Source organism: Phocoena phocoena, chromosome 1 (assembly GCF_963924675.1).
Source record: "Phocoena phocoena chromosome 1, mPhoPho1.1, whole genome shotgun sequence".
Lineage (NCBI taxonomy): Eukaryota > Metazoa > Chordata > Mammalia > Artiodactyla > Phocoenidae > Phocoena > Phocoena phocoena.
In genome coordinates, this window is record NC_089219.1 from 44,389,590 (window position 1) to 44,417,223 (window position 27,634).

The 27,634-nt window shown below is 56.9% G+C and overlaps 1 protein-coding gene across 1 annotated transcript; it reads left to right on the forward strand.

Moving 5' to 3' along the window:
• Positions 1 to 4,238: 4,238 nt before the first annotated feature.
• On the forward strand, positions 4,239 to 26,087 carry PODN (podocan). The gene is made up of 14 exons (XM_065883070.1): positions 4,239 to 4,341; positions 9,067 to 9,072; positions 10,793 to 11,140; positions 12,518 to 12,611; positions 13,970 to 14,034; positions 15,663 to 15,772; positions 16,905 to 17,061; positions 17,366 to 17,481; positions 18,039 to 18,696; positions 21,755 to 21,903; positions 23,021 to 23,176; positions 25,547 to 25,706; positions 25,820 to 25,864; positions 25,974 to 26,087. Exons 3-14 carry the CDS (start codon positions 10,829 to 10,831, stop codon positions 26,085 to 26,087), a joined length of 2,136 nt encoding a protein of 711 aa, XP_065739142.1. The 5' UTR covers positions 4,239 to 4,341; positions 9,067 to 9,072; positions 10,793 to 10,828.
• The last annotated feature ends 1,547 nt before the right edge of the window (positions 26,088 to 27,634 follow it).

Below are 27,634 nucleotides of genomic sequence, written 5' to 3' on the forward strand. Positions count from 1 at the left end.
CGGTTCAAGATTAAACACCTCATTTAGAATATATGGACACGAATTTTGGACAGGAAGGCAGAGCGGTATAAGAGAACGGCTGACTTAGGCAGGCTGAAAGGAGCCTTCGTCTTGGCAAAATGATACCCAAGGGCAGGGGGTATAACAGTTTACAAATATTTGAGAGGTGCAAAGACCAAAGGGGGAGGGGATTATTTTGCTTAGTTATTAAAAGTAATGAGAAGAAATATAGAAAGGAAAATTTCAGACTGAAAATCAGTTGAATTTCCTGACAGTAAAAATTGGTCATGAGAGGACTGAACGCTCCAACCACAGAGAAGATCCTAAACGAATCTGGCAAAGCAGGGCATTTCATTGCGGAAGATGTACCTCAACAGTGGCCGAAGGAGCGTCTGAATGGGAGGAAATATTTTATTGACAGCCACTCTTGAGGATTTCTCTTTATCCCATTTATCAAAATCTTTTTTCTTCTATGTGTCAGAAAGAAGACTTCGATATCTTTTTATATTTACTTGTTTATACCCTGACGGGTTCCCTGACTTACTAGATACCTTCAGAAGAAACAGAAAGAAATGAGTATTCAGAAGCTTTTAAGTTTTCACAATGTAAAAGCAGCCTGAATTTTTGTTTGTTTGTTCTTTTCTTTTTTTTTAGTTTGTTTTTTTATTTAGCTTGAGGTAGTAGAATCTGAAAGCCACCAAATGGTAGCTGCAGTGTAGGAGACACCTCTCACTGGAGTTGGAACCAGAAGGCCTGAGTTCGAATCCTGGCTCAAGTACATACTCATTAGCTGGTCACCTGAGCAAGTTACTTATCCTCCCTGAGCATCAATTTCCTAAAATAAGGGGGCAATAATCCCATCATGCTTGGGAAGATTAAGTGAAAGGATGTGTAGGAGAATGCTGCTGTACAATGAACCAGTTCTAGTTGTGTTTGTATTAGTTTTTTTTATTGCTACTGTGACAAATTACCACAAACTTAGTGGCTTAACTTCTTACCTGGAGGTTCTGGGAGAGAGTCTGCTTCCATGCTCGTTCAGGATGTTGGCAGAATTCAGTTGCATGCGGCTGTGGGACTGCAGTCCCCGTATCCTTGCTGGCAGCCAGGGGTAGTTCTCAGCTTCTAGAGGCTGCCTGTATTTCCTGCATCTTTAAAGCTAGTCAAGTCCTCACATTTCAGATCTCTCTGACCTCCCCTTCTGCCTCATCTCCTACCTCCAGCCAGAGAACGTTCTCTGTTTTTAAGAGCTCATGTGATTAGGTTAGAACCACCTGGTTCATCCGAGATGATCTCCCTATTTTAAGGTCCATAACCTTAATTACATCTGCAAAATCTCTTTTGTCATATAATGTAACTATTCACAGGCTCTAGGGATTAGGGTTTGGACATCTTTGGGGGTTTATTCTGCCTACTACAATGATGGTATTTTAGGGCTAGAAAGGGACCTTACAGAACATGAGATGGGGTTCTTGCCCTGGAGGGTTTATAATCCAGGGGGAAAGAGATGAGAAATATAATATTCAGCAAGAAAAGTCCGATAATAAAGAGTTTGTATGGGATGTTATAGGAGCCCAGAAGACTTTTTCTGTACCTGACTTAGCCTGTGGTTTTTTCACCATGCCCTGCTTGTTCTTTGATCTTATTTATCAAGATCCTTCAGATGGAATCCATATACACAGAACACCACCATGCAATTTGATTTCTAAATGTCCAGAAAATTAAGCTGCTGCCACAGCTCGGTATTTGGGACTCTGCTACTTAATAAGGAAAGGTCTTGAGGTCTTGAGTAAGAGGAGTTATTTTCTTCTATGAGGATGAAGTATAACACCACCTTATCTCCCCTTATCTTGTCCCTTATCCCCGATTTTTCCTCATCAGACCCTCCCCTTTGAGAGCCTTCCTGTCCCTCACTCCTAGTTCTTTCCGTCCGTGTATATGTCTTTACTCCTACCCTCTTTTGAGTTTTCTTGTTTCGTATTGTTTTGAAGTAGAAGGCACTTAGCCGGGGCAGTGCAAAGGTTTCTGTTTAATTCTTGTCACTTGTCATTTCTGCTTTAATAATGTTCCACGGATGTTCAGTCAGATCTCGGTGATGGTTTTGTAGTAATACAGCTGCCATTTATTGAGCACTGACTGTGTGCCAGGTGCTGTGCAGAGTCCTGTGCTTCCACCTTCTCATTTAATTTAGAAATTCTGTGAGGTGTAGGTAATATTTATCTTCATTTGAACCGGGCTGGGATTTGAACCCAAACCTAAGTCGAAAGCCTGTACTTGACACCATGCATTACAGTAGTATGAGACAGGAGCTGCAACTGAGGGATGGTATGAAGGCACCAAAGCAACACAAGCAGATTCAGGAAACCTAAATTTCAAACTCTGCTCTGTCTTGACAGCCCATGTGAAAGTTAGAGGATCTGCTTCGAGAGCACCAGGATGTCTCCGTTTCCCACCAGAGACACTCAAAGTGATTTCTGCATATAAGACTTCAGCCAGGTGAATTTAGCTTGTGCCTACAGCACTGGGCAGCCACAGAGCATGTGTGGGCCCTGGCTTGGCATTCCAACAGAAGAGCCTATTTCTCTGAGGGGAGGGGGTGGGGCCGGCAGGGGGAAGTGGTGTGCCCTGTGGCTGGAGAATACCTTCCCCACAGGGCTGGGATGATTAAGATCTTCAAGGATTTAACATAGTAGGCACTTAGTAGGCACTCAGTATGTGCTGGTTCTCACTGTCCTTCAAGAAGGTTGTCTTTAGTTCATGGGTATTCAAACCAGTAGAATCGTGCTCTTCTAGCTCTACTTGAATCTAGGCTCAAGGAGAATTGAGGAGAAGACATGAGATGCATCTCGGTGTTGGCTCCTGTCCAATCCTGTGAATCATACCAACTCATAAATTTAAGCTGGAATCTGAGGCCAAAGAAGGCAAAATATTTCCCTCTCCCCTTCTTGAGTTCTTGAGTTACTGATGTAATGGAAACAGACAGTCCAGGGTTCAAATCCAGGCTCGGCACTTGGCTGCTCAAGTTACGTGCCTGTCTCCATCATGGAAAGAACTTGGACTGTGGGGAAGAGCACACTTGGCCATTTTACCCAGTCACTTATCCTTTCTGAGGCTGTCTCCTTACCTGTGAACGGAGGCAACAGCAGTTCTTCTCTTACAGGGTTGTGAAGATTAGAGAGTAATGCATGTGGTACAATCAGGATCCGGTAGCAGAAACAGTGAAAGGTCTGGAGCCTTTACACCAGCTGTTCATTCATTCAGGGCCCTGGCAATTTAAGTTGAGCGAGTAGTCCCAAGTTTCAATCGCTTATCCTTTTCCCTCTCAGCAGGAGGGCAGCCAGGTAAGGTAGCTGGGGGTGCTCTGTCCATCAGGCCAGAGCAGGTATGGGGGAGAGTCTTGTTAGGCCGTGGAGGTGCCAAGTACCACCTAAACCCAGCCTGACCGTGTTCTACCACCAAAGACCCCGGCACCAAACGGTGTTGCTTCAGCTAGTAGTCAATGCTCCTTGACTTGGAAACGTTTTCAGTTCCTGGGAGCAGTACGGTGCCGCGAGGGCTCACGGCTCACCCCCCTAGTCTTCCTGCGACTGGGATCCGCATGCACCCTACTCCCAGCGCAATTTATCGTCCTTCAAGGTTCAGCAGGCTGTGGACGTGGGGGGAACTTTCCAGGAAGGGGCCCAGCAGGGTCTTGGCTGGAGGCCCCGTTAGCCACGGCCCAGGACCCCCGGGTAGGAGAGTGAATGGAAAGGTACTCGCGCCTGGAGCGGTTGCAGAATCCTCTGTCGTGAGGAAGGAAGAGCTAAGAGGCACTTGGTGGAAGGGGCCCTCTCTCGGCCCTCCTTTCAGGTGCTGGGGCCTAGAGGGGGTCCAGTTCCACTTGGGAAGGCTGGGAACTAGGAAGTGTTGCGGGCTAGACACCCCGCCTTCCCAGTCTCCTGGAGCGGGGCGGGGGGGGGGGTGTCCCGGGGGGTGGGGTACGGCGGCCCCGCCAGGGCGGAGAGCGGGTGAGGGGTTCGTGCGGCGGCACTGCCTCCCCGGGAAGTGGGGCTCGGCCCAGTCCAACGCGGGGAGAGGCGGGCCCTCCCATGCCCCCGCCTGCGGGGACCCTGCGCCTGTGTCCGGAGGAGGCCGGCGTCCAGCAGATGCGCGCGGGGCGGGTGGGGTGGGGGGCGGGGGAGAGGCGGGGAGGAGAAAACCCACAACAAAACTTGCGTCGCCGAGCGCACGGCTGGACTTGAATGGAAGGAGCCCGCGCCAGCGGAGCGCAGCCGAGACTCGGGAGAGCGCGGTCGGCCGGCGGGGCGCGGCGCGGCGCGGGGGCGCAGCAGGTACCGGGCTCGGGCGGCCGGGTGGGCCGAGGGCCGGGGCCGAGCTGGGCAGCGGTCTCGGACTTCCCGCCTGGTGCGACGGCTCCAGCAGCTGGCCCGGCGGGGCCGCGCATCTCGCCCCCTCAGTCGGAGCCCTACACGGAGGGCGCAGCCGGAGACCTCTCACTCGGGGGCGCGACCCCCAGCGATTCCCACCCCGCAGGGGCCTGTTTTCTCCCGCCAGAGGCTGGTCCCAGCCCCGGCCCCTCCTGCTGCGCACATCTGGAAAGAATCTGAGGGCGGATGGGGTGGGAGGTGGAGTGGAAGGACGCGGGCAGGCAACAGGGAATGTGGGGGGCAGGTGGAACCAGGGAGTGTCGAGGACCCCTGTACTTAGAGCCTGGGCACTGAGTATGCCCATGTTTTTCCACGTCAGCTCATCCCAGGTAGCCCACCCTTCGACCTCTTTACAGACAGAGAAACTGAGGCCTATAGGGGGACAGAGATCTGCCCCCAGGACGCACGGACAGCCCGTGCGTCCCCCTCCCGACCTTCTCCTGGCTTGGCTCCCCGGCCCCGCGCCGCGCAATCGCTGAGCCAGAGCTCTCAGCTGGGGGCCTGGTATCAATCTGTCTGTCTATCCGGCTGCCTCCCCGCTGGGACAGCAGGACTGAGCAGGGGGCAGGGGGGTGGCCGCGGAGCGCGGGGTGGGGGGCGAGGCCGGCGCGCCCCGGCGAAAGCGGCCAAAGCCCCCAGCCTGAAGGTCCTTGAACCACCAGGCTGGCCTGGGCTGAGGATTAGATCGTCGCGTTAGAATACCTGATGCGCTGTCAGGTGGAAGAGGGGGCTTCAGCGAGCTCCTGGTGGCCCCCAGGGCTGGGGCCGAGGCTGGGAGTGGGAGGCAGCTGCAGCCTGAACTTCAGGAGAGGAGCAGACACAAGCGTGCATGCGTGTGGCACTGACCGTACCGATCCGGTCCGGGAGGCGCAGAAGGATACGCACCAGGCACTTACAGGGCATCATGGAACGTCGGAGGGTCACGCAACCTGAGCGTCTGCCCTACGACTTAGGGCTGGCTGGGGAAGGTGAAGCTGTGGTCGACTCAGCTACATAAGGCACCACGGGAGCTCCTGGGTGGTCATGTCCCCTTTTAGGGCCCGGGGCCCAGCCGATTCTAAACTAGAGTGCAAGTTAAGAAATGTCAGATTCACATGAATGCTTTCATGAAATCTTGTGGGAGCATACTTTGTCCCTTCTAACCGAATCTTGGGACAAGGGTGACTAATGGAGGCACCTTTAGGCCTGGTAGAGTCCTACGTAAGAGCTCCAACCATGATCTGCTTACAAACCTTGGTATCTCCCTATCTTCAACCCGTTAGCAGAGTGCCTGATGCCCTTGGAGACTTGGACCTCGATTCCCTGTTACCCTTCCTTAAACATACCCCCCTCTTTGCCCTCCCCATACTGTGCCTTTGCTCATGCCCTGTCTTCTGCCCTGAGGAGTGCCTTTCCTCCCCTTTGTCCACCTGGAGAACTCCTCCTCAGTCTTCAAGACCAGCTCAGGGCTCTGAGCAGGAGTCATAAGACACAAATTCTAATCCTGGCCTTGCCTTTAAAATACTAATCAGTAAACTGAGGGAATCAGACCAGATAATAATGCTGTAGCTCTTTCCAACCCTGCCTTCCACAAATACATTCCTTCATTCAGCAAACATTTCCTGAGCACCTGCTCCTTGCCTGGGGAGTCAGGGAAGGCTCAGCTGAGCCCCGAAGGGTGCTGTGGGAGCATCAAGGAACTCCCTAACCCAGCCAAGGGGGCAGGAGCAGCTTCCCAGGGCAGGAACGTGTGAGTAGGAGCTTGCTGGAGATGGGCAGCAGTGGGAGCCTCTTTGTGCTTTAGTTTCCTCATCTGCAAAATAGGAAGACTAGCTCATAGCCTTGGGATTTCTGTTATAGTCAATAAGAAGCAGCTGTTCAGGGCCCAGCACAGAGCAGGTGGTCAGCAAATCTTTACTGAATTTGAGTGGAGAAGGAAGGTGGTGCTGGGGTTTGAGGATCTACCTCCTGATTTGGATCTCCCTTCCCCTTCCTTCTTCTAGTCCTGCCTTAATCCCCCACTTAAGCAGTTCAGGACCTTAAGGTTTGGTTCCCTGGGGTGAGTGGGTGGGTGGGTGACAGCGGGTCCCAGGTGCTTCCTCAGTAACAGTAACCCCAAGTATGTTGTGCTTGCTGGGTGCCAGCATCAGCTGGGCACGTCGTTTCATCTACACCTCACGAGGAGCTCTCATCTCCATTGCCTAGACTAGTAAACAGAGGCTCAGAGCAGTGAAGTGACTTGTCCAGGCTCACACAGCAGTCAGGATTGGAACAACTCACCACAGACTGAGCTGCCCTTCTTGCCCAGCATTTACTGTTGCTCACCAGGGGGATTCCTCACTCTGGGGACTTCCAGAGACTAGGAAGGCTCTCTCCTCTGTTCTTCCACACCCAGCTCCAACATGGCTAGGCACAAAGAAGGGGCTTTGGGGGCTTATCTTGCTCCACATTCTTAGAGAAACAAAAAAAATTGAGACTCAGATGGGTCAGTGATGTCGCCAAAGTCACACAGTAAACTAGGTGATGGAGCTGGAGTTGCCCAGGATCCCAACATCCTGAGGGTGGCTGGCCAAGCTAGGAGGAGGGGGACGTGGCACTGGGGCCACCACTCTCCAAGCCCTGTCTGTTCTTCCTCTCTCTCCCTTGAATCCACTTCCTCCTCTCCATCCCTGCAGCCCAGCACCTCCCTCTGCCCAGACCAGGCTTATTATCCGTTGCCTGCACCACAGCACAGCCTCTGAGAGCTCCCCACTGGTCCCTCCATAAACCTGCCTATGCCACACTCCAGCTCTTCAATGGCTCCTCATTTCTCCTAAGATAAGGGTCAGTCTTCCTAACCTGGCTTTCAAGTTCTTTCTTGGCTTGGACTGTAGCCACGGCCCACTTGCATCTCTCCCAGTCCCCACACCACACCAGACACTCTAGTGAGCTTTGTAGAGGTAACATGGGCTCTCTTGCCCCAGGGCCTTTGCACATGCTGACCCCCTTGCTTATATCGCCCTTTTCCTTTTGCCTAATATTCATCCTTCGTGGCTAAATAAAGCATCACGTTTTCTTGGAAGTCTTCTTGGCATCGGGCAGACTTAGGCATCGGCCACACCTAGGCCTTCTCTGGGTCCCTATGGACGCTAGATTCCCTCTATCACACCTCTGATGACCCTGGGATTGTAATACTTAATTTACACATAATGTCTAGACCACCGCTGACCATTAGAAATATAATGTGAACCACAAATGCAAGCCACAAGTGTGTAATGTAAAATTTTCTAGAAGCCACGTTAAAAAAGTAAAATGAAACAGGCAAAACTTTAATGATTTAACTCAAAATATCCAAAATATTATGTAATCACTATAAAAATAAATGAGATCTTTTATGTCATTAATATTAATGAGATGTTTTACTGTTTTTTGTACTAAGTGTGTGAAATCCACGTACACTACCTTTTATACTTATAGCACCTCTCAGTTTAGAGTAGCCACATTTCAAGTGCTCGGTAGCTACATGTGGCCACCACATCGAGCAGTGCAGGTGTGAGCTTTTTAAGGATAGTAGACATACCTGAGTCGTCTGTCTGGGTCCTTGGTGCCCAGCTGTGCTTGGCCCAGGGAAGGGCCTCATGGCTTTGTGGTTAAGACTCAGGCTGGGAGCTCAGCCTTGCCACTTAACAGCTGTGTTACATTGGCCAATCCCACTGGGCCTCAGCCCCTCATCTATAAGGTGGTGAGGATAACATTTTCAATATGGTTCATGATGTTAATATAAATTAAATATTTTTACAGATACAGTTTAGAGATCTTTACAGATATGAAACTGAAGGTGAGTGTACAGGGTATGTGGGGAGGATCCTCCTCCTTGGCCTCCAGCCCTGATTGAATCTGGGGCCTGGGCCTGTGCCCGTACTCCGCCTCCCAGAGTCTGGATCTGCAGTGGGGTCAGGCAGGCAGGCAGGCAGGGTGGGGAGACTCTGGTCTAACGCTGGTGGCGCCAGGGACTGAAGGCTGTTGACCTAGCTGGGGGGTTATAACGTGCCCTGGGAATGCTGGTCTGTAGACTGGCCAAGGATTTATGGCGCATTTGGTCAGGGCACGGAGCAGCAGGGGTGTAGTAGGGCAGGCAGGGCCGGGCTGCAGCATGCATCGCTCACTGCTGCCGATGGGGCCTGGGAGCTGTGTGTGCTGGGCTCCCTGGTGCTCTGCTGGGCCAGTGGCTGGGGCCCAAGTCTGCTTAGGCCTTCTGGACCTGCCTGTAGGGTCAAGCAATCCAGGCTGCCAGCCCTCTTCTCTCTCCTCACAGCTTTCTTTCTGGGGCCTCGTGCACCTTGGGGCCCCTTTTACCGGGCTCACCCAGTCTGGTGGGCAGTGGTTACTGTACTGGGGTCTGCTGCCTCCTGACAACAAAGGGCAGGGGCCTTGTGTACTTTACCTGTATCTTCCATGCCCAGCACAGGGCTGGGGGCAGATGGGACCTCACCTTCGAGAGCTGGCTGAGCCAACGAGTAAGGCAAAGCAGTATCTGAAATACCACAGCAGTCGCAGGGCAGCAGGAATTCACAGGAGGCTAGGAGGAGGAGGGCCACATCTGGGAGGAGGTGGGCCTGGGACTGGACCAGAAAAGCACAATCAGGAGCTACATGGGAAAGGGAAGAAGCAGGGGGTTCTGAAGTGGAGAGTGGTGTGGTTGGGATGTGAACAGTGCCCACGGATCAGATATTAGTGGTAGAGCTAATTAGCAGAGAGCTAACATCTATTGAGCACTTACTGTGTGCCGTACGTGCATCCCACTGACTCTCACAGTATCCCCAGTAGGACAGCTCTGGGGCCACCCAATGGACGGGTGAGGAAGGTGAGGTTTAGAGGGTGGCAAAACTTGCCCAAAGTCACACGGCTGATAAGAGCCAGAGCTGAGCTCGAAGCCCCGGCTCTCTGGCCTCAGAGCCTGCTTTCTTAACCAGACATCAGTATCATCACCAAGCTCCCAGGGTGCCCAACCCTCCCAGGCCCAGCATCTCGTCAGACCCTTCTAACCACTCTGGGTTGTGATCCCTGCTCTAATGGTGGGGAGAGAGGCTCAGACTGCGGCAGGTGCCCCCAGGCCTGGACGCTTGTCTTGTACCTGCGTTCATAATCACTGCAGCTGTGATAGCAGCGCCTCATCACCTAATGGGTGCTAGGTGCTTTGCATCTGCTATCTTGCTGACTCCTCCCTGGAGCTCTGAGGTTAGATATATTATCTGCATTGTAAGATGAGGAAACTGAGGCTCAGCAAGGTCAGAGCCACTAAGTGATAAAGGGGGACGTGAACTGGGGTGTGTATGACTCCAGAGTCAGTGTTACCACCTGTTACAACTTACCACACCCCAGACATGTTTTCTAAGTGAGTCCCTGTAAAGAGAGCTCCAGGGACCAGCCCAGAGTCAAGCCACAGCCATGGCTGCCTGGAGGATGAAACCCCAGCATCTTCCTCAATGACCTGAGGCCATCCCTATACCCCCTCTCCCTGCTGTCCCAAGGGAACATGCTGGGGAGTGGTCTCTTGCAGGTGGCAGTGGTCACATGAGCAAAACTGGCCTTGGTGAGGGCAGCTGAGGGTGTAAGCAGGAACAGGACTTGGGGGGCTCTGGGGGCAGCAGCAGCTCCATTCACTAATGACTACTCCGTGCCTGGCACACAGAGACAGAGAGTGGCTCACAGCCCTGTGTGGGAGAAAGACAACATCACATATTCAAAACCCAACGGAACTCATGCAAAGCCCTGGGGCAACAAAGTGATGCAGAGCCCTGGGACATCTCAGAGTTATCTCAGGGGATCTAACGCTGGAGTTGGTTCTTGGAGAAGTTGCTGATTGCACAGGAGAGGGGGAGGGTTTTCTAGGCAGAAGGAACGCACATGCAAAGGCCTAGAGGGAGGAGCTACTATTACTAAACAGACCTGTGTAAGCGGGGCAGGTGAGGGGGGGAATTGGAAGAGAGGCAGGGCCATGTCCTGAAGGTCCTAGAATGGCAAGCTGAGGAGCTGGGACACACCCTGCTGGTGCTGGCCCACCATGGCCTGTGGCTGCTGGAGGAGGGACAGGGCCTCAGCACTGTCTGTGCCAGGGCAGCGAGAGCTCAGCAAAGTCCAGGCCAAGCCCTGCAAGTCACAGTTCTTCCTGGGCCTCAGCTTTCCTTTCTGTGAAATGGGGGTACAGATTCCTTGAGGCCAGGCCCGGTGAGGGTTGTGGGAGGCTTTGCAGACCTGCCTAAGGACAGGGCTTCACCTCACCCCGACCCCTCCAGAGGGCAGCCCTGAGGGGGTGGGTGGGAGGGGAGGGCGGCAGCCAGCAGGTCCGATGCATGCTGAGGACAGGGTCCAGAGTGGGCTCTGCCTTGTGGCCTGGAGGGCCCCATTAGGACTTCCGTGGGCGCTGGTCCCCTCCCGCAGGCACCATGGCCCGGAGCGGGGCGCTGCTGCTCCTGCTGCTGTTGCCGCTGCAGCTGCAGCTGGGACCGGGGCTCGCCGTGAGGGCCCCTGTGTTTGGCCGAAGTGGAGCCCACAGCCTGAGCCCTGAAGAGAATGAATTCGTGGAGGAGGAGCCGGTGCTGGTCCTGAGCCCTGAGGAGCCGGGGCGCGGCCCGCCCACCATCGACTGCCCCCGAGACTGTGCCTGCTCCCAGGAGGGGGTCGTGGACTGCGGCGGCATCGACCTGCGCGAGTTCCCGGGGGACCTGCCTGAGCACACCAACCACCTGTCCCTGCAGGTGAGGCCGGCGCCGCGCCAGCGGTCACCAGGGCCCGCCCCCCACACGGTGACCCCCGCCCCAGAACCACCCGCGCCGCAGCCCCGGCTCTTGCCCGGGGCTCCCCATCCCCCCGACGCAGGGCAGGTCAGACTCGAGGAGGCTGGCTTCACCACGGGCCGTGCCCCCCTATCCCCCGGCCCGCGTCCCAAGCACAGAGCACAGTGACCTCATGACCTGCTTTGTCCCACGGGAGGAGTCTGGGCTGAGGCCCTGTCAGCAGAGTCAGGCCCTGAGAACAGACACAGACCTGCCCGGCAGCTGACCCTCTGGACAGACATGGCACCTCAGACTCCATTACAGGCCAGGAAAGTGAGAGCGAAGCAGACCCCCCTGGGGCGCCCTGGGGGCTCAGGGTACAGAGTGCTCTCCCCAGCTGGGGCACAGGCTAGATTTTAGAACCTCAGGAAGGGGACACGGCATTCCAGACGGGGACTCTGGGAGCGCTGGTGCACCCATGGCACCCTCGTGCAGCCCAGCAGCCCCGGGGGAGAGGGAGGGTCTGTCGCACCCATTTCCAGAGGAGACCAGGCCCAGTGAAGGAAAGTGACCGGCCCACGGTCACGTAGCCCTGGGGGTTCTGGGCTGGCCAGTGGTGGGAGCCCAAGACTGGGGTAGCCTGTGAGGGAAAGGGACGAGCTGAGGGCAGCACGTCTTGTTGCTTCATTCATCGAATAGCTCCTGTGTACCTACTGTATGCTTCTGCTCCTATGTGGGGTGCTGGGCATGTAGGGAGGTCTCGGACATGCTCTGCCCTTGAGGCTCTCACAGTCTGTGAGGGAGGCAGAGACCTAAACAGGTAAAGATAACAAATAGAGATAGAAGGACTAGTGCTGTGAGGCCAGGGCAGCTCCTAATCCAGCCCCCTGATCCAACCCAGGAAGGCTTCTGGAGGAGGTGGTACCTGACCCAGGTTTTAAAGCATCTCAAGGGAAGTAGGGTCTACAGGGCGTAGAAAGGGAACTAAAAGTGGTTTCTGGCTTGGGGGAGGGGAGAATGGGCTGGGACACCTGTCACTAAGTGGGAGCATGCAGGGAGCAGGTGTGCAGACCTGCTCCAAGTTTGAACTGCCTGTGGATGCCCGTGTGCGTGTGCGCAGGACTCCTAGAAGGGGGACCCACACCTCTGTTGTTACTGCTGAGCCTGCAATGCCCACATCTGGGCCTGCTTCAGAGCCAGTCCCCAGGGTTTGTCCACCACCATGGGGCAGAATCCCAAGGGAAGCGCCCAACACAGGGACTGGCTCCTGGGACTCTGGCTGAGGGTGGGTGCAGGCCTCTAATGGGGCAGCACCCCCTCATGCTGCCTCCTCACCACCCCCATCCCCCTACTCCCCAGAACAACCAGCTGGAGAAGATCTACCCCAGGGAGCTCTCCCGGCTGAATCGTCTGGAGACCCTGAACCTCCAGAACAACCGCCTGACTTCCCGAGGTGAGGGTTCACCCAGAGCTGGGCACCAGGACCCCAGGCAGGGAACTAGGGGTCCATGGGGAGAGCCCCGCCCTGCAGACCCTGGCATATGCGAAAGAGCAGGCCTAGGCTGGGCCGGCATTGGGTCCCCATGGCAGGGGCTCCCTGTGGTTGGTTGCCTAACAGCTGCCACTGGGTGTTTCTGAGACCCGGGAGTCCGATCCGGGGAGAGGCTTCAGAGCAACTCAGACTCCAGGGCCTGAAGAGTCACAGACTCTTCAGTTCACAGAAGGCCTTTAGAATCAAAGAGTGTAGAGTCCTCAAATTTTAAAAAGTTATTTTTCTGATGATGAAAATAGTTTCTGATTATAGTAGAAAATTTGGAAATATAGAAAATAAAATGGAATAGAAAAAACCCACTCATAATTCTGCCACTTGGAGTTTAGTCACTATTGACATGTTGGTATATTTCTTTCCATTTTAAGAAAAAGCATAATTTATATACCATAAGGTTTACCTGAATTAAATGTACAATTTGATGAGTTTTAGTAAGTTTATATGTTGTACAACCATGACCAGAATTCAGTCCAGTCCTTTTTCTTTGTGTTTTTAAATTCATAGCTGGTCTGATAGTATGGATATTATGACTATTAGAACTGCTTTGTTTCATTTAGCAATTAGCTCAGCCACAAATTTCATGTTGCTAAAAACTCTCCGTGGCTATTACTTTACAGAGGGTATTCTGTGGAGGGATGCTGCACAGTTTATGTAACTGTTCCCTCTAGTTCGATACTTGGGTGAGTCCCAGCATCTGAGGGTCTGGGAGCCCAGAACCGAGTGTCAGAGGCCGACTTCAGGACTGGAGAAGGGCCAGCCTGGCCGGGCTCCCAGTGACAGCCCAGTTCTGACACTGCATCTGCCAGATGGGGCAGGGGAGGGCCAGGTGGGGTGGAAGCTCAGAGGCCACAGCCCTGCCCTGCCCTGCTGTGGGGCTGGGTATGAAGAGGACGCTTCTGGGGCTGCCCCCAGGGAAGCACTCCTTCCTGGCATGTCCTCTGCCCTGTGTCCTGACCTTACAGGGGCCCATTCCCACCCAGGCTGCCCTGAGTAGGTGAAGGATCAGTCATTTCTCAGTGGACACTTCCCATCTGCTCTTCTCAGCAGATGGGAAGTGTCTCAGGGTCCCTGAAAGCCAGGGGAAGGAAAAGGGGCTGGGCAGGCCTGTTGGGAGGGGCTGGGAAGGGGTCAGAGCCACACCTGCCCCAGGGAGTACCTCCCTGTCCTGGCAAGTGGGGTGCGTGCGGGGGTGGTCAGTGCTCACGTGCTCCCCTGTAGCATCTCCTTCATCCAGGGCTCTGACCGATGCCTGTCCTTTGAAGGGCTCCCGGAGGAGGCATTTGAGCATCTGATCAACCTCAATTACCTGTACCTGGCCAATAACAAGGTGAGGGGCCTGCAGCAGGGCAGGGTGTCGGGGGCTAAGCTCAGGGAACTTTCACCAGGGCCTCTTCTGGGCTGGCTGCTGGGTTCCCGTTGCTGCTCAGACATGGCCCAGACCCAGGGCTTCAGAGCGGTCAGATGATGGCAGAGGCTGAGACCTACATCGGCATAGAGGGGTGAGAGCTCATCCCCATGGGGAGGGAGCGCTGGAGGGCTTCCTGGAGGAGATGGCATTTGAAGGGCCATGAAGGGTAATAGGATTTCAGCCAGAGGCCTCAAGGGGGAGGGCATCACAGTAGAAGGGACAGCATGAATGAAGACATAAAGGCACTCAACCTCAAGATATTTGGCCTGCCCCAGGGCTCTGTCCTGGCCCCCTCTCTCTGAACACTCAAGGAGACTGTCTCTCCTCCCTGGTCTGTAACACCCATCTACATCATGGCCACGTCCAGAGGCAGTCTCCAGCCTTTCCCCTACTCCCACTTGAGACTCAAAGGTCCACCTGCCTCCTCAGCATCTCCCCCAGATGTTTAATAGAAGTAGAACTGGTGCTTCCTGCCACAGCCCCCAAACCCCAGTCCTCCCGTTGTCTCCCCACCTCTGGAAAGGGCATCTCCAACTACCTGCAACACCACTGGTCAGAGCCACAAATCCAGGAGTGCTTCGCTCACGCACGTGTGGTCCCACTGCAGGCCCTCAGCTCCCCCCACCCACCAGCCCAGGACCGCCATCCCGCAGCGGGACACAGACGTGGAGCCCCTGCCTCCTCGTTTGCTGCCCCTTCTCCTCTGAGCAGCCAGAGGGGCTTTACAAAATCGTGCCTCACTTCTACTTCTCCGTCTCCCCTCCCCACTTAAAACCCTCCTGTGGCTTCACCCTTGGCCCAGGAAGAAACCCACACGTCTCCCCGAGGCCCGCAGATCTGTGTGCTCTGGGCCCGCCTGCCTCTCTTATCTCCCCACTGGCCCCGCCACACTCCGCTTCACCCCCAGGCCTGGCAGACCCCGCACACAAGGCCTCTGCTCGCTGCCCCTGCTGTGTGGGGGCTCTCCCCGCAGACAGCGTTTAGGGTGCTGTCATGCCTTAAGTGTTACCTGTTCTCCAAGCGACCAACCCAGTCGTTCTCTGTCATCAGTCTGTTTGAATTCCCTGCAGAGCCGTGATCACTCTCAGATACTTTTATTCCTGTTCATTTACTAGGATGTAAGCTTTGGTAGTGGAGGTGGAAGCAGGTATCTCTGTATCTTGTTCCCTAGGACATGTCCAGTGCCTGGAACTGTGCCTGGAATATTGCAGACTCAGGGACTACTATTGAATGAATGAAGGGTAGACACTATGATCTGGGTCTGGGGAAGTGTGGGTGCTCACTGTGGCTGCACAGAGGGCCAGTGTCGGGGGGCAATGAGGGGAGAGACCAGGAGAAGAGGCAGAGCAGGGGACAGGCTGGAGAGCTTTGAGTGCCAAGCTCAGGACTATGGGGAACTGATTTTGTGTTACTGGGGATTTTAGGAAGATGGCTCTGGTTGCAGGGAGGAGACGAATTGAAGGGGCTCAGATGAGCAGCTGGTAGTGTAACTCAGCGGAAGCCTCTGACCTGCCACTGGTCCCTGTACCCAACTCTTCCCTTTCCAGCTGACCTTGGCACCCCGGTTCCTGCCAAATGCCCTGATCAGTGTGGACTTTGCTGCCAACTATCTCACCAAGATCTACGGGCTCACCTTTGGCCAGAAGCCAAACTTGAGGTCAGAGGTCAGAGGGGGGCCCTGGGCTTAGGCTGGAGAAAAGGGAGGAGCTGAGGCAGAGGCTGCCAGCCCTGAGCGGGGCCCAGGGGCCCAGACAGGCCCTGGAGGAGGGGCATGCTGTGCAGAGCAGGCATGATGCCCCATGCTCAGGGCTGTGGTGACAGACGCCCTGGGCTGCAAGGGCACAGGATCTGGAAGACTGACCCCTAAAAGATGAGGAGGAATCAGTACAGGAGGCGAGGACAGAGGGTGATATCTGGGGAATTGCAGGGAGCCAAGTGAGGGTGTTTCCCTCCTTCCCCAGCCCCCGGGGGAAGGGAGCATCTTTCAACAGGCAGAGCCATCCCTCGCTGAGAGCTGCTTTGGGAGGAGTGAGGCCCCCCAGCACAGGTGTGTGAGCAGTGCAGGGTGGTGTTGGGGAGGGAAGGTGCTGACAACCTCCGGTGCCACTCTGTCCCTGAATCTGTCACCTCGATTCTCTCCATTCCCTGGAGGAGCCAGAGTTGCTGTGCATGGCCCCTTCCCACAGATGAAAAGGCTGAGGCCCAAAAGAGGCCACGCAGCAAGAATGCACTATATTGCCTGTGGATTTCTCTTGTTCCTTATCTTCTCTCCTTGTAGTATGGTGGCTCCATGAGGGCAGGGGCTTGTCGGTTCTGTCCACTGCTATGTCTTTAGGATCTAGAACAGTCTTGTCACCTGGAGGCACTCATTGTATATTTGCTGAGGGGTCACCTCCTCTGAGCCAGGATCCTGTGCTGGGCACAAGGGACAAAGAGGTGATAAGGATAGGACCGTTCTCAGGAAGTCCACAGAGACAGCTGTGTAAAGCCGACAGGCAGGGACTCCAGGGTTGCAACACTAGGGGAACAACTGAGAGCCTTGAAGGATAAAGAGGAGCAGGAACTTGGGGTCAGGAAATCCTGTTTCTTCCACTAACTTGTGGGGTGGGTCCTTGGTCCCCTCGGCTATGTAGGGGGGACTGGATTTGGCAGGGTCTGGGGTTCTTGAGATGGGAGGAGGGTGCCCTGGGCCCCAGGCCCAAACTGAGCAAGGTCTGGAGCCTCACCAGGTGAGACGGTGCCGGGGCTGGGAGGCCTGGGTGGGTGAGCACCTGTGCCTCACGCCCTAGGTCTGTGTACCTGCACAACAACAAGCTGGCGGACGCCGGGCTGCCGGACAACATGTTCAATGGCTCTAGCAACGTGGAGATCCTCATCCTGTCCAGCAACTTCCTGCGTCACGTGCCCAAGCACCTGCCACCTGCCCTCTACAAGCTGCACCTCAAGGTGGGAGGGAGAGGGCAGGGAGGAGCACTGCCAGAGCAGGGACCCACAGCAGGGGAGAAGCCCAGTCCCACATGGGCACAGCGGTAAGGCCGTGGGGCCTTGAGCGCGTGCCGGCGGGCACAGCGTCTGCAGAGCAGAATCAAGCAGAAGCCCGGGCACCTGGCTGTCAGCCCCACATGGAGTGCTTTAGGCCTGGGCCCCTCCCCGTGGCTCCGCCAGACCCCGCTCCACACCTCATCCCAAGGCTCTGCCCTTGCCCCTTGGCCGTCCCTCATGCTCCCCTCCCTACCGTCCCACCTCTCAGAACAACAGGCTGGAGAAGATCCCACCAGGGGCCTTCAGTGAGCTGAGCAACCTGCGTGAGCTGTACCTGCAGAACAACCACCTGACTGATGAGGGCCTGGACAACGAGACCTTCTGGTGAGCCCCTACCTGGGCCCTCAGCGTGAGCTCGGCACCCAGGAAGCGCTTCCCAGGGCTCACATGGCCGGGCCCTTGCCCACCTGCCCCTGGCCAGTTTCCACAGAGAAGGAACTTGGAGACTTTTGCCTTTACTGACATTTCTGTCCCCAAGAGTAATGGTAGGTAAGGCCTGCCAAAATTCTAGTAAGGCAAGGAAGTGTTTGCAGAGGCTGTCTCCTTCGTACAAAATAGAAACTCAGACATTCTTGTTGAAGGCAAATCTATTTTCAGTTTTTACGGCCCGGGTAGCCTAAAAGGACAAAAGGCATTAGTAAAACCATTAGTTTTCAAATAAACTCTTCTGTGTCAGAAACCATGCTGGATCCTTCCTATGCCAATATATCATGGAATCAAACCAGTGAGAGCCTCGGGGACGATTGAGGTCCCCCAGTCAGCTAGCGGCGGAGCTGGGATGGGTTAGAGGCAGGTCCCCCGCCACCTCCCTTGGGAATAATGTTGGAAACAAGTGCCGTGTGGGCTCCTGCCCCCTGGCCTGATCCCCCGCCTCCCTCCAGGAAGCTCTCCAGCCTGGAGTACCTGGATCTGTCCAGCAACAACCTGTCGCGGGTCCCGGCAGGGCTGCCGCGCAGCCTGGTGCTGCTGCACCTGGAGAAGAACGCCATCCGGAGCGTGGACGCAGACGTGCTGACCCCCATCCGCAGCCTCGAGTACCTGCTGCTGCACAGCAACCAGCTGCGCGCACAGGGCATCCACCCGCGGGCCTTCCAGGGCCTCAAACGGCTGCACACGGTGCACCTGTACAACAACGCGCTGGAGCGCGTGCCCGGCGGCCTGCCCCGCCGCGTGCGCACCCTCATGATCCTGCACAACCAGATCACCGGCATCGGCCGCGACGACTTTGCCGCCACCTACTTCCTGGAGGAGCTCAACCTCAGCTACAACCGCATCACCAGCCCGCAGGTGCACCGCGATGCCTTCCGCAAGCTGCGCCTGCTGCGCTCCCTGGACCTGTCAGGCAACCGGCTGCGCACGCTGCCGCCCGGGCTGCCGCGCAACGTGCACGTGCTGAAGATCAAGCGCAATGAGCTGGCCGCCCTGGCGCGCGGGGCGCTGGCCGGCATGGCCCAGCTGCGGGAGCTCTACCTCACGGGCAACCGGCTGCGCAGCCGGGCCCTGGCCCCCCGTGCCTGGGCCGACCTCGCTGGTCTGCAGGTGAGGGGGCGGGGCGAGGCGGGGGCAGGGCCGTGCCCATGTGGGGGGCTACTGGTCCGGCTGCTCTGAGCCCACCCATCTGCTGGGCCCGGGTGAGGGGTGGGCGGGAGGGCTGGGCCGTGAGGAAGGTACCCGCTGGGCAGTCTGGGCCTTAGGGTAGGGGGTCTGGGCCATACCCAGGGTATGGCGGGCTCGCGGTACGGGAGCGCAGGGCAGAGCTCAGCGGACATGGCTAGGCAGAGCTCACCACCTGCAGGGACAAGCTTGAGGAGCCCTGTGGGGATAAGGGGAGGTCATGGCTGCAGGTGCGGGGGGCACTGGACATTATTCAGGAGGACTGGGGGGCAGGGACAGTTCAGGTGGCATGGGAGAGTGGAGCTCACCTCCCTGTGGGCAAAGGATAGGTGCCTGGAGAAGGCTGGGCTTGGGGCAGGGGAGGACGGCAGGCCCGTGAGGGGTGCTGACCTCACCATTCTGCAGAGTCTGGGGGGGTGTACTTGAGGCTTCTGGGACTGGTCAGTGAGTGTGGCTCTCGTGGCCAGAGTCTGAGACAGGAGGGCTATCTGGCCATGTGAACTGAGCCTCCTTGGTTACAAGTGAAACCTGCCGACCCAGTGAGGGGCCGAAAGGGAACTTGATTAGAGAAACCGGGGAGGCTCTGCTGCCTTACCAGGCCCCTCCCTCCCAGATGTCCTCAGGCCTTCTCTTCCCTTTTCCTCAGGGCTCTGCTCAGATATCAGCTCCTTGGGAGGTCTTCCTTCACAGCCTGCCACCTTCCTCTGCTTTTTCTTCATAACCCTCATCCCTTCCGACAACAGATCATCTGTTTGCTTGTTTGTTGTCTGCTCTTCCTGCTAGAACACGGGGCGGGCATTTTAGTCTGTTGTGTTTCCTGCTGGACCAGGGCCCTCGTTGTGATAGGTGCATAGTACATGCTTGTGTGGGGAGCTGTCAGGGTGGGGATGTCTGAGGGGAGTACAGGGGAGAGGCCCCGAGAGTGGGAGGCTGGGAGGTGGGGCAGAGCCCTGAGGGTGGAGTTGGGGGTTGGCAGCTGGCCCTGCAGGAGCAGCTGGGGTCTCTCCCAACCCAGACAGCCGGGCCGAGTGCCAGACACCAGGATCCAACCACCTGTGCCGGTCTCTCTTGGGTATTCTTAAGGGGCCCAAACCCCATTATCCTCTCTTCCACACCTGCTCCTTCCGCTGCATTTTCTAACTCGCTGAAGGGGGCAACATCCACCCAGGTGTCCACGGGAAACGTGGATGCTGCCCTGACACCCCCTTTGCACGCTGTCTGCCCTCCAACACCCATTGTCACTAAACCCTGCCAACTCTACCGTCACGTCTCCCCATCTCTCCACTCCTCTCCATCCCTACTGCTCATACCACTAAGTCAAGCCTTCCCCATTTCTTTCCTGACCCCAGCTTCCTAGGAGCGCTCCACTCCTAGATTCCACATGCAGTCAGAGTGTATCTTGAAAAAAACATGCTCACCTTACACTTCCACCCAGGACCCTTCTGTGTCTCCCCGCTGCCTTTAGAACCCAAACCAGCACCCTTGCCACAGCCTTAAAGGCCTAGTCTGCCCCTGCTCCCAGCCTAGCATCTCAGTTTCCCAGGTGCATTGGGCTTTGTTCATACTGTCCCCTCTGCTGGAAGCACCTTCTCCACCCTGGTGGCACCTACTCATTCATTCATTCCACAAGCCTGTACCGAGCCTCACCATGTGCAGACACAGCTCTAGAACTGAGGACCCAGAGGGAAATAAAACAGACCCAGGGTCACTACCCTCCTATAGCTTATAATATACCTAGGACTCAGCTAAAGTGTCACCTCCTCCAGGAAGCCTCTGGTGATGGGCAGGTTAGATGCCTGCCTGGGTGAGTCCAGTCGGGGATGGGGTGTCTGGTGGAGGGGGTTCTTCCTCTCACTGTTGGATCTTTCTACAAGCAGCTGCTCTTGTTGCTTCAGAGCCCCCACCTGCGCTGGCTGCCGTCTATTCCCTCGACCCGAGGCTGAATCGGGCCCCTCCCCCAGGCTCCCCCATCACAGCCCAGTTCCACTGCTGCTATTGTCAGATTGTTGTGTCCGTCTCCCCTGCCAGCCTGGCTTCCTGAGCACGGAGGCAGCGTCTCAGTGGATTCCATGCCCCCAGTGCCCATGGGCGGGCACTGAGGATGTTTGGAATGAATGAGGAAGTGCTGGAACCATGTGGAAGGAACCCAGTGGGGAGCAGGGAGCCCTGCTGGGTAGGGGAGGTGACAGGGAGGCTCCCTCAGGTGACTGAAGCGAGTGCTCCCCCCTGGCCCTGAGCCCCAGCCCGTCAGGGTGAGGAGGGAGCTTAGAGATGGTGGAAGCCCACCTGTGGCTGCACAGGTGTGTGTCGGGGCAAGGGTGCTGACAGCCCAAGGGGCAGGCAGTGAGTCGGGCCCGGGCACGTCCGGGTCTCCTGCCTGCTGCAGGTGTGTCCTTCTCCCTGGGAAAACTACCCCATTTTCCTGGCCACCTGCTTCCTGGACTCTAGGCCTGTGGTGACTCTGAGACTGACCAGCCTGGGGCCTGGCTGCCATGCCAGAGTCACTGTGGGCTTTGAACCCTTGCCCCTGGCCCCTGTCCACATGGCCCTGAGATCCACGAATGAGCAGCCCCATCTCCACCCTCATCTGACACCACTGAGGTGAGATTTAAAGACTGGAGGACCCCTAGCCCTTGCCCTTCTGGGCTCTTTAGTCTGATGGTGGTGACAGGTGTGTTAAGGAGGGAGGACTTTGACACCTAGACATCTTGGCTGTGAATTCCGGTGGGAAGGCAGAAGGAGTGGAGTAGGATGTACATCAATTAGAACAAGGGTTCGGAGTCAGGTGCACCGGCCTCTGGCCCGTACAGGCTATATGGCCTGGGATAGATCTTTGAACCTCTCTAAGCCTCTGTTTCCCCATCTGGAAATGGGGATAATTATAGACCCCACCTCACAGGGTTATGAGATTTAGATAGGCTCTGGGGTTGGTGGGAGCTTGGCATGCTGTTCAGTGCTTTGGCTCCCCTGGTCACCCCTGCAGCTGCTCGACATCGCCGGGAATCAGCTCACGGATATCCCCGAGAGGCTCCCCGAGTCGCTCGAGTACCTGTACCTGCAGAACAACAGGATTAGTACTGTACCCGCCAATGCCTTTGACTCCACACCCAACCTCAAGGGGATCTTTCTCAGGTAGGAGGTCCTCTGGGCCCTGCACTCGCCCCTCTGGGGACTGGCCCGGCTCCAGCAGGGTAGTCAGGTCACATGGGAACCACTTGCAGGTAGAGGTCAGTATTTGAAGCCTAGCTTTCCTGCTGACCAGCTGTGTGACCCTGGGTACATCACAGAACCCCACTGAGCCCCTATTTCCTCGGCGCTCAAGGGTGGGGACAGTCCTGGCCAGGCCTGGTGAGGTTCATGGGTTTGTGAGAGGGCTTTGGAAGATTTAAAAAGCAGAGCATGTGGGTGTTATTGATGTTCCTGTGGCAGGAGGGGACCACAGAAAGCATCTTCCCAGTTTACAGCTGGGAAGGCTGAAGCCCAGAGAGCACAGGTGACCACTGTGTCCACAGCTGGCCAGGCTGGGCCTGGGCCTCAGATCCAGGACAGCAGATGTTCAGGTCCTCACTGGGTTCTGGGGGTTTCAGATGATTCAGGGGACCCAGCTACGCAAGGAGCTTCCATACAGCAGAGCCAGGGTGGTTCTTCCCACCATCCCCATCCCCCAAGTCAGAGAGGAGACAGATCAGAGTAAGGCAGTATGTGCACTGCCGGGGGGCTTTGTGACCCAGAAGGCCAGGCTGGGTGACGTCGGGGTGGTGTGACCTGTGCCTCTCGGCTCCTGCAGGAGACCGAGGTGCAGAGAGTTGAGGGGGCCTGAGATCAGAGCCCGGCCTCCCCCTCCCAAACCTAAGTGTGTCCCTGGCCCAGCTTGGCCCTGGCCTTGTCTGTGTGCCCCTCCACACCTGGCACCAAGGCGACTCCAGGCTGGCAGTGCAGGAGCCTCAGGCCTCGAGGTTAATGCCAAAGGGCAGGCAGGGAGGAGGTGTCTGTGTCTGCCCCCCCAAGTCATAGTGAGAGCACATATGCGGGAGGCCTTCCCTCCACTGCACTGGGTCACCCCTACCCCCCAGCAGCAGCCACACTGAAGAGCTTGAGCTCCCCGTGTCCCCTGCGCTCCTGAGCCGCCTCCTTTTGTGTTTGCCGCGCGTCTTCCCGGAGGGCCCGTCCCCTGCGCTCCACTTCTGGGCTGGGTCGGTGTGGGCACGGTCAGGCCCCGGCGCTGACCCCACGTGGGTGGCCTGCACAGGTTTAACAAGCTGGCCGTGGGCTCTGTGGTGGAAAGTGCCTTCCGGAGGCTGAAGCACCTGCAGGTCTTGGACATAGAAGGCAACCATGAGTATGGTGATGTTTCCAAGGACCGGGGCCGGTTGGAAGAGGAAGAGCAGGAGGAGGACGAGGAAAGGTGGTAGTGACAGGGTAACCACACCTGACATAGGTAGGTGGTCCGTGCGGGGTGCGCTAACCTGCTTCACCAGATTCCTGGCCCTGACCCCAGTCTAGGTCTTTCTGTCCTTTCCTCACCCTCTGTCCCCTGCTTCATGATTCATTTTGCAAATCTGTTAGAGCACTTGGTGTGCTCAGGCCCTGAGTGAGAGGTCAGGTATGACAGTGCACCTGTGGGAGGCCGGCCGGAGCCGGGGGCCTCCATGCAGGGTGATGCATCCCTGATGGGACCCGCACAGGGGCTGGGATGGTGGGAGCAGGGAATGAATGTGGGGCCCCGGGAGGAGGCTACTGCTGGTTCCAAGCCAGAGATGCTGGGGGCGGACGGTAAGGATGCAGACAAGCAGCTGGGCCTGAAAAGAGTCTGGGGGTGCACACTTGAGGAGCCCAAGTAGTCCTGCTGGACATGGGGTGAGGGAGAAGACAAGATACCAGTTCTAGCTTGGAATTCCAGGTGGACGATAGTACTGGGGGGAGCAGGTTTGGAGGGGGGAGTGATGAGTTTGGAGGGCGCTGGAGGGGCTGCCCAGGGTGGGCTGGATTTGTGGGTCTGGGGCTCAGGAGTGAGGTCTGGGCTGGAGATGGGGGTCCAGGCATCGTCAGCCTTGAAACAGTCACTGAAGCCACAGGAGGCTGGTGGAGCTTGCCTTGAGGGGGTGAGAGAGAGAGAGAGAGAGAGAGAGAGAGAGAGTGAGCAAGAGAGAGAGAGAGAGTGAGCATGGCCAGCCGGAGGGGAATGGGTGGAAGGAGCTGGGACAGAGCACCGGGGCACCGAGACAGGAGAAATGCAGGCAGCCCAGGACAGAGGGTGATTACACACGCATGCAACACAAACACCTGCACGTGCACACAGCACACCAACCCACATGCACACACGCTCACACCCACGTCTAAGCATGTACACACATGTTTAGCGCAAAGCACACACTCAAACACACACCACACGTGCACACACAGACATGTATATACTCCATCGCACATTCACAGATGCAGGACAGGTGCACCAGTGCATGCACGTGTGTGCATGCGAGTACATGCGCACATGCCTCCCCAGGCACACGTGCCCTTGTGTGCACACGTGCACACACACATACGTGTGCATGCCCATTATGCCTCCATGCACAGGCTTCTCTGGAAGTAGAGGGAATCAGCCGTGCTTCTGACAGACTGATAGAGCCGAGCATGGCCACAGACTCACCGGATTTATCCACAAGGAGGTCACCGTGACCTTGTGGGGAGCGGCTTCAGGGGCAAAGAGGGTGGAGAAAGCGGCTGGAAAGGAGAGGGTCCAGGGCGTGTAGACACTTCTAAGAAGTTTGACTGTGAAGAGATGGAAGAGGGTGGTGGTGGGAAAGGGGGCGTGAAGTTCAGGCAGGGCTCTGTTCATGTTAAGCCTTTTTTAAGGGATAGAGCTGGCTTGAGGGCTGATGGGGAGGGGCAGTTTGGAGGGGGGATTTAAAAATATAAGAGAAGAGAGCTGGGTGTAGCCATCCCTGTGGAAACAGGAGGAAGGACTGGCTTGGGCAGGAGGGTCAGCGCTCCTTTCACTGTGGCGGGAGGACGGAGGACCGAGTGGCTTGGTAGCTGGACATGAAGTCACACCTGCCTGATGCACACCTCTCTGGGCAGCAGGAGGTGCTCAGCAGATGGGGGTGTGTGTGGAGACGATGACCAGTTGGATCCATCCATGGCTGGGGGTTTTGGCCAGGTGTGTGGGACAGGAGGGCAAGGAACAAGGGAACTGAGGGTACTGGCAAGAGAATGGCTGCCTCGCGGAGGCTGGGGGTCAGGCTGGGAAGGGAAGAGGGTGCAGACAGGAAGGGTTGGTCTCCTGGGGGGGCTGTTGGAGAGTGGGCACAGTGGTGGCGAGTAGCCAGGAGGAGAGGTGTGGTCAGGAGGGAGAATCAGAGTGAGCCGAGCTGGGAGTCCTGGGGCCAGGGTGTGGCCATGGGAGGAGGCCACTGGGCCACTGTTCAGAAGCTGAATTGAAGTGGGGCCTGGGTCAGAGAGAGGCCTGAGGGGGGTTGAGGATACCGTGGGTGGATGACAGAGGGAGGTGGGGAAAGGGGTCCAGCGGATGACAGAGAGAGCAGTGTGCTGGGCTGGCTATATCCAAGCGTGGAGGGCAGGCCCAGAGGCAGTGCTCGGCAGTCATCTTACTTGACTCCTGGGGCCCTGGGCCATGAAGCTGGAGCCCCTTCTCTCCACGCATTGTCCTCAGGCAGAGCCAGGGGTCAGCGACTGGGGTGACTGGCCATTCAGTGAGGATGCTGTGGCCCTCACGAGGGGTACCCTGGGTCCCGGGGTGGAGGAGATCTGCCCCCTCTAGAGGACATTGGCCGCGGTCAGGTGTGCTGAGTGGGACCCTAGGAGAGGCCCTGGGAAAGGCCAGAGAGATCCGAAGTCCCTCCAGTCCACACCAGGCCCCCCAGGAGCACCTCCTAGTGGGTGACCCGCTGGCTCTGGACCCCCTGGCACCTCCCCCTCGGGTCTGCAGTTGCCTGACCCTCCCAGAGCCCCCAGCTCTAATCTACCTGTCCCAGGCTGGTCGTGGTTGGTGGGTCTGCCATGGCCTCCCCTGACTCTCCCGCGTGTTCTGCAGGATGACGGACCGCTGGAGCCTTTCTGCAGCACGTGCCTGAGCCTTGTGAGTCCCCACTCTGCCTCGCTCACAGACACACCCAGCGCAGCACCTGCCGGGCCCCCGCTCCGCACACAGGCTGGACCCAATCTCCCACACCCACCCCTTCCTGCAGCTCATCCGCAGCCAGACACATGCAGACACCACACCCGCACACACCACACAGCTGCACATCATCCTCCAAACGTCCCACTCTCGCCCCACACCCAACACCGCCATCACTCCCTGAGTCCTGCAGACTCGATGAAGGGTCTGACCTGCCCTGGCACTCATGGGCGTGTGTTCCCTGCCCCGTGGACACACCTACATACACGAGTCACATGCAAACAGCCCTCCTTGGCCTATGCCGCCGAGAGCTCTTGGCCCAGCCAGAAATGGCCAGAGCAGCTTGCTGTCTGACTGTCTGCCCATCCGTCTGTCCCTTGCGGAAGGCACAGAGTTACCTCCATCCTCTCTGCGTCCAGGTGCCTTCCTCCTCTGGACTTCACAAAAGCTGGCTTTTGTTCCTTTCCCTCCATTTGGGGACAGGAACCTTCAGGACTGCTGCCCTGGCCCGCCCACCCGGCTCCCCACCACTGGGGCCGTCACTCCCCGCCAGGCCCTGGCCGGCTGCAGGCGCGTCTTTGATGCACCAGCCCCCCTGAGGCCAGAGGGAAGGTCTGGGGCCGCTAGGGCCCTTGGGCTGGAACTAGGCGGAGGCCACGGGGCTGGGCACAGCAAGAGCGAAGGGCCCAGCTGTACCGATGAGAGAACTTTTTTATTCTTTGGGCCTGAGGGGAGTTCTGGGTGTCTTTGGTTTTTTTTATTCTTTTTTAAGGAAAAAAAAATGATAAAATCTTCAAAGCAGATTTTTCTTGTTACAGAAAAACTAATATAAAAGCATTACCCGAGTCTGGCAGCCTGTGGCCGTGTCTATGTGTGCTTCCTGCCAGGTGCTGGGCTCATGCCTGGCCGGGTGGGCAGGATCCAAGCACCTCAGCACCTCTGGACCGGCAGGAGTCAGTGCAGGGTCCAGTTCTTGGGGCCCACAAAGCAATCACACAGGCAGAGGTCCAGGGATGCGGGGCTTAGTGGCAGGTAAGGCGGCCTGGAGGCAGGTGCCGTGCCTCAGCGGGGTGGGGGTCAGCAGGTTGGGACCACCACACTCGGCCGTGAGCTCACTCTGCACTCCCAGGGTCTGAGCATCCAAGCAAAGGGCTTGCCGGCTTCAGATTGCGCAGGGCTCCTGTGCACTGAGTGGGCATTCCCGATGGCTCTGTCCCATAGAGGATGCTGGAGTGGGAAAGGGGCTGGAGGCAGGCCTGGGAGCTGGGGCTCTGGTCTCTGCAGACCTGCCCAGGGAAGAGGCTGCAGACATGCCCAGTGCACCACCACCGCCAGCAGGGCCAGAGCTGGATCAGAAGGCAGTACCCGGCTTAGAGCAAAGAAGAACCCCTGACGGGCAGAGCTGCCCCACAGTGGATGAGATGCCCAGCAAGTAGTGGCCCCTCACTACTGCAGGTGTGTAAGTATGCTCCTGTCAAGCCCAGTAAAGAGCAGGTTCCTGCCTTGTGTGGAGCCGATACCATTGCTCGAAGGGCCTTAGAGATGTGACACAGGGAAGGGGCCGATAAGCCAGGCCCCACCATGGGGGGAGTTAGGATAGCTTGACATCTGACCTCTCCTAGGTGACTGGGCCTTACGGAAGGAAAGATGCTCCCATGGTGGATACTACAGCCCTCAGCCCTGCAGTTGGAGGGGGAGCCGGGGGCCCTTCCTGGGCTCCTCAGACTATGG

Coding starts and splice junctions, on each gene's coding strand:
- PODN (XM_065883070.1), top strand. CDS start 10,829: ATGGCCCGGAGCGGGGCGCTGCTGCTCCTGCTGCTGTTGCCGCTGCAG. Junction 21,904..23,020: donor CTCAAGGGGATCTTTCTCAG/GTAGGAGGTCCT, acceptor TGGCCTGCACAG/GTTTAACAAGCTGGCCGTGG. Junction 23,177..25,546: donor CAGGAGGAGGACGAGGAAAG/GTGGTAGTGACA, acceptor TGCCCCCTCTAG/AGGACATTGGCCGCGGTCAG.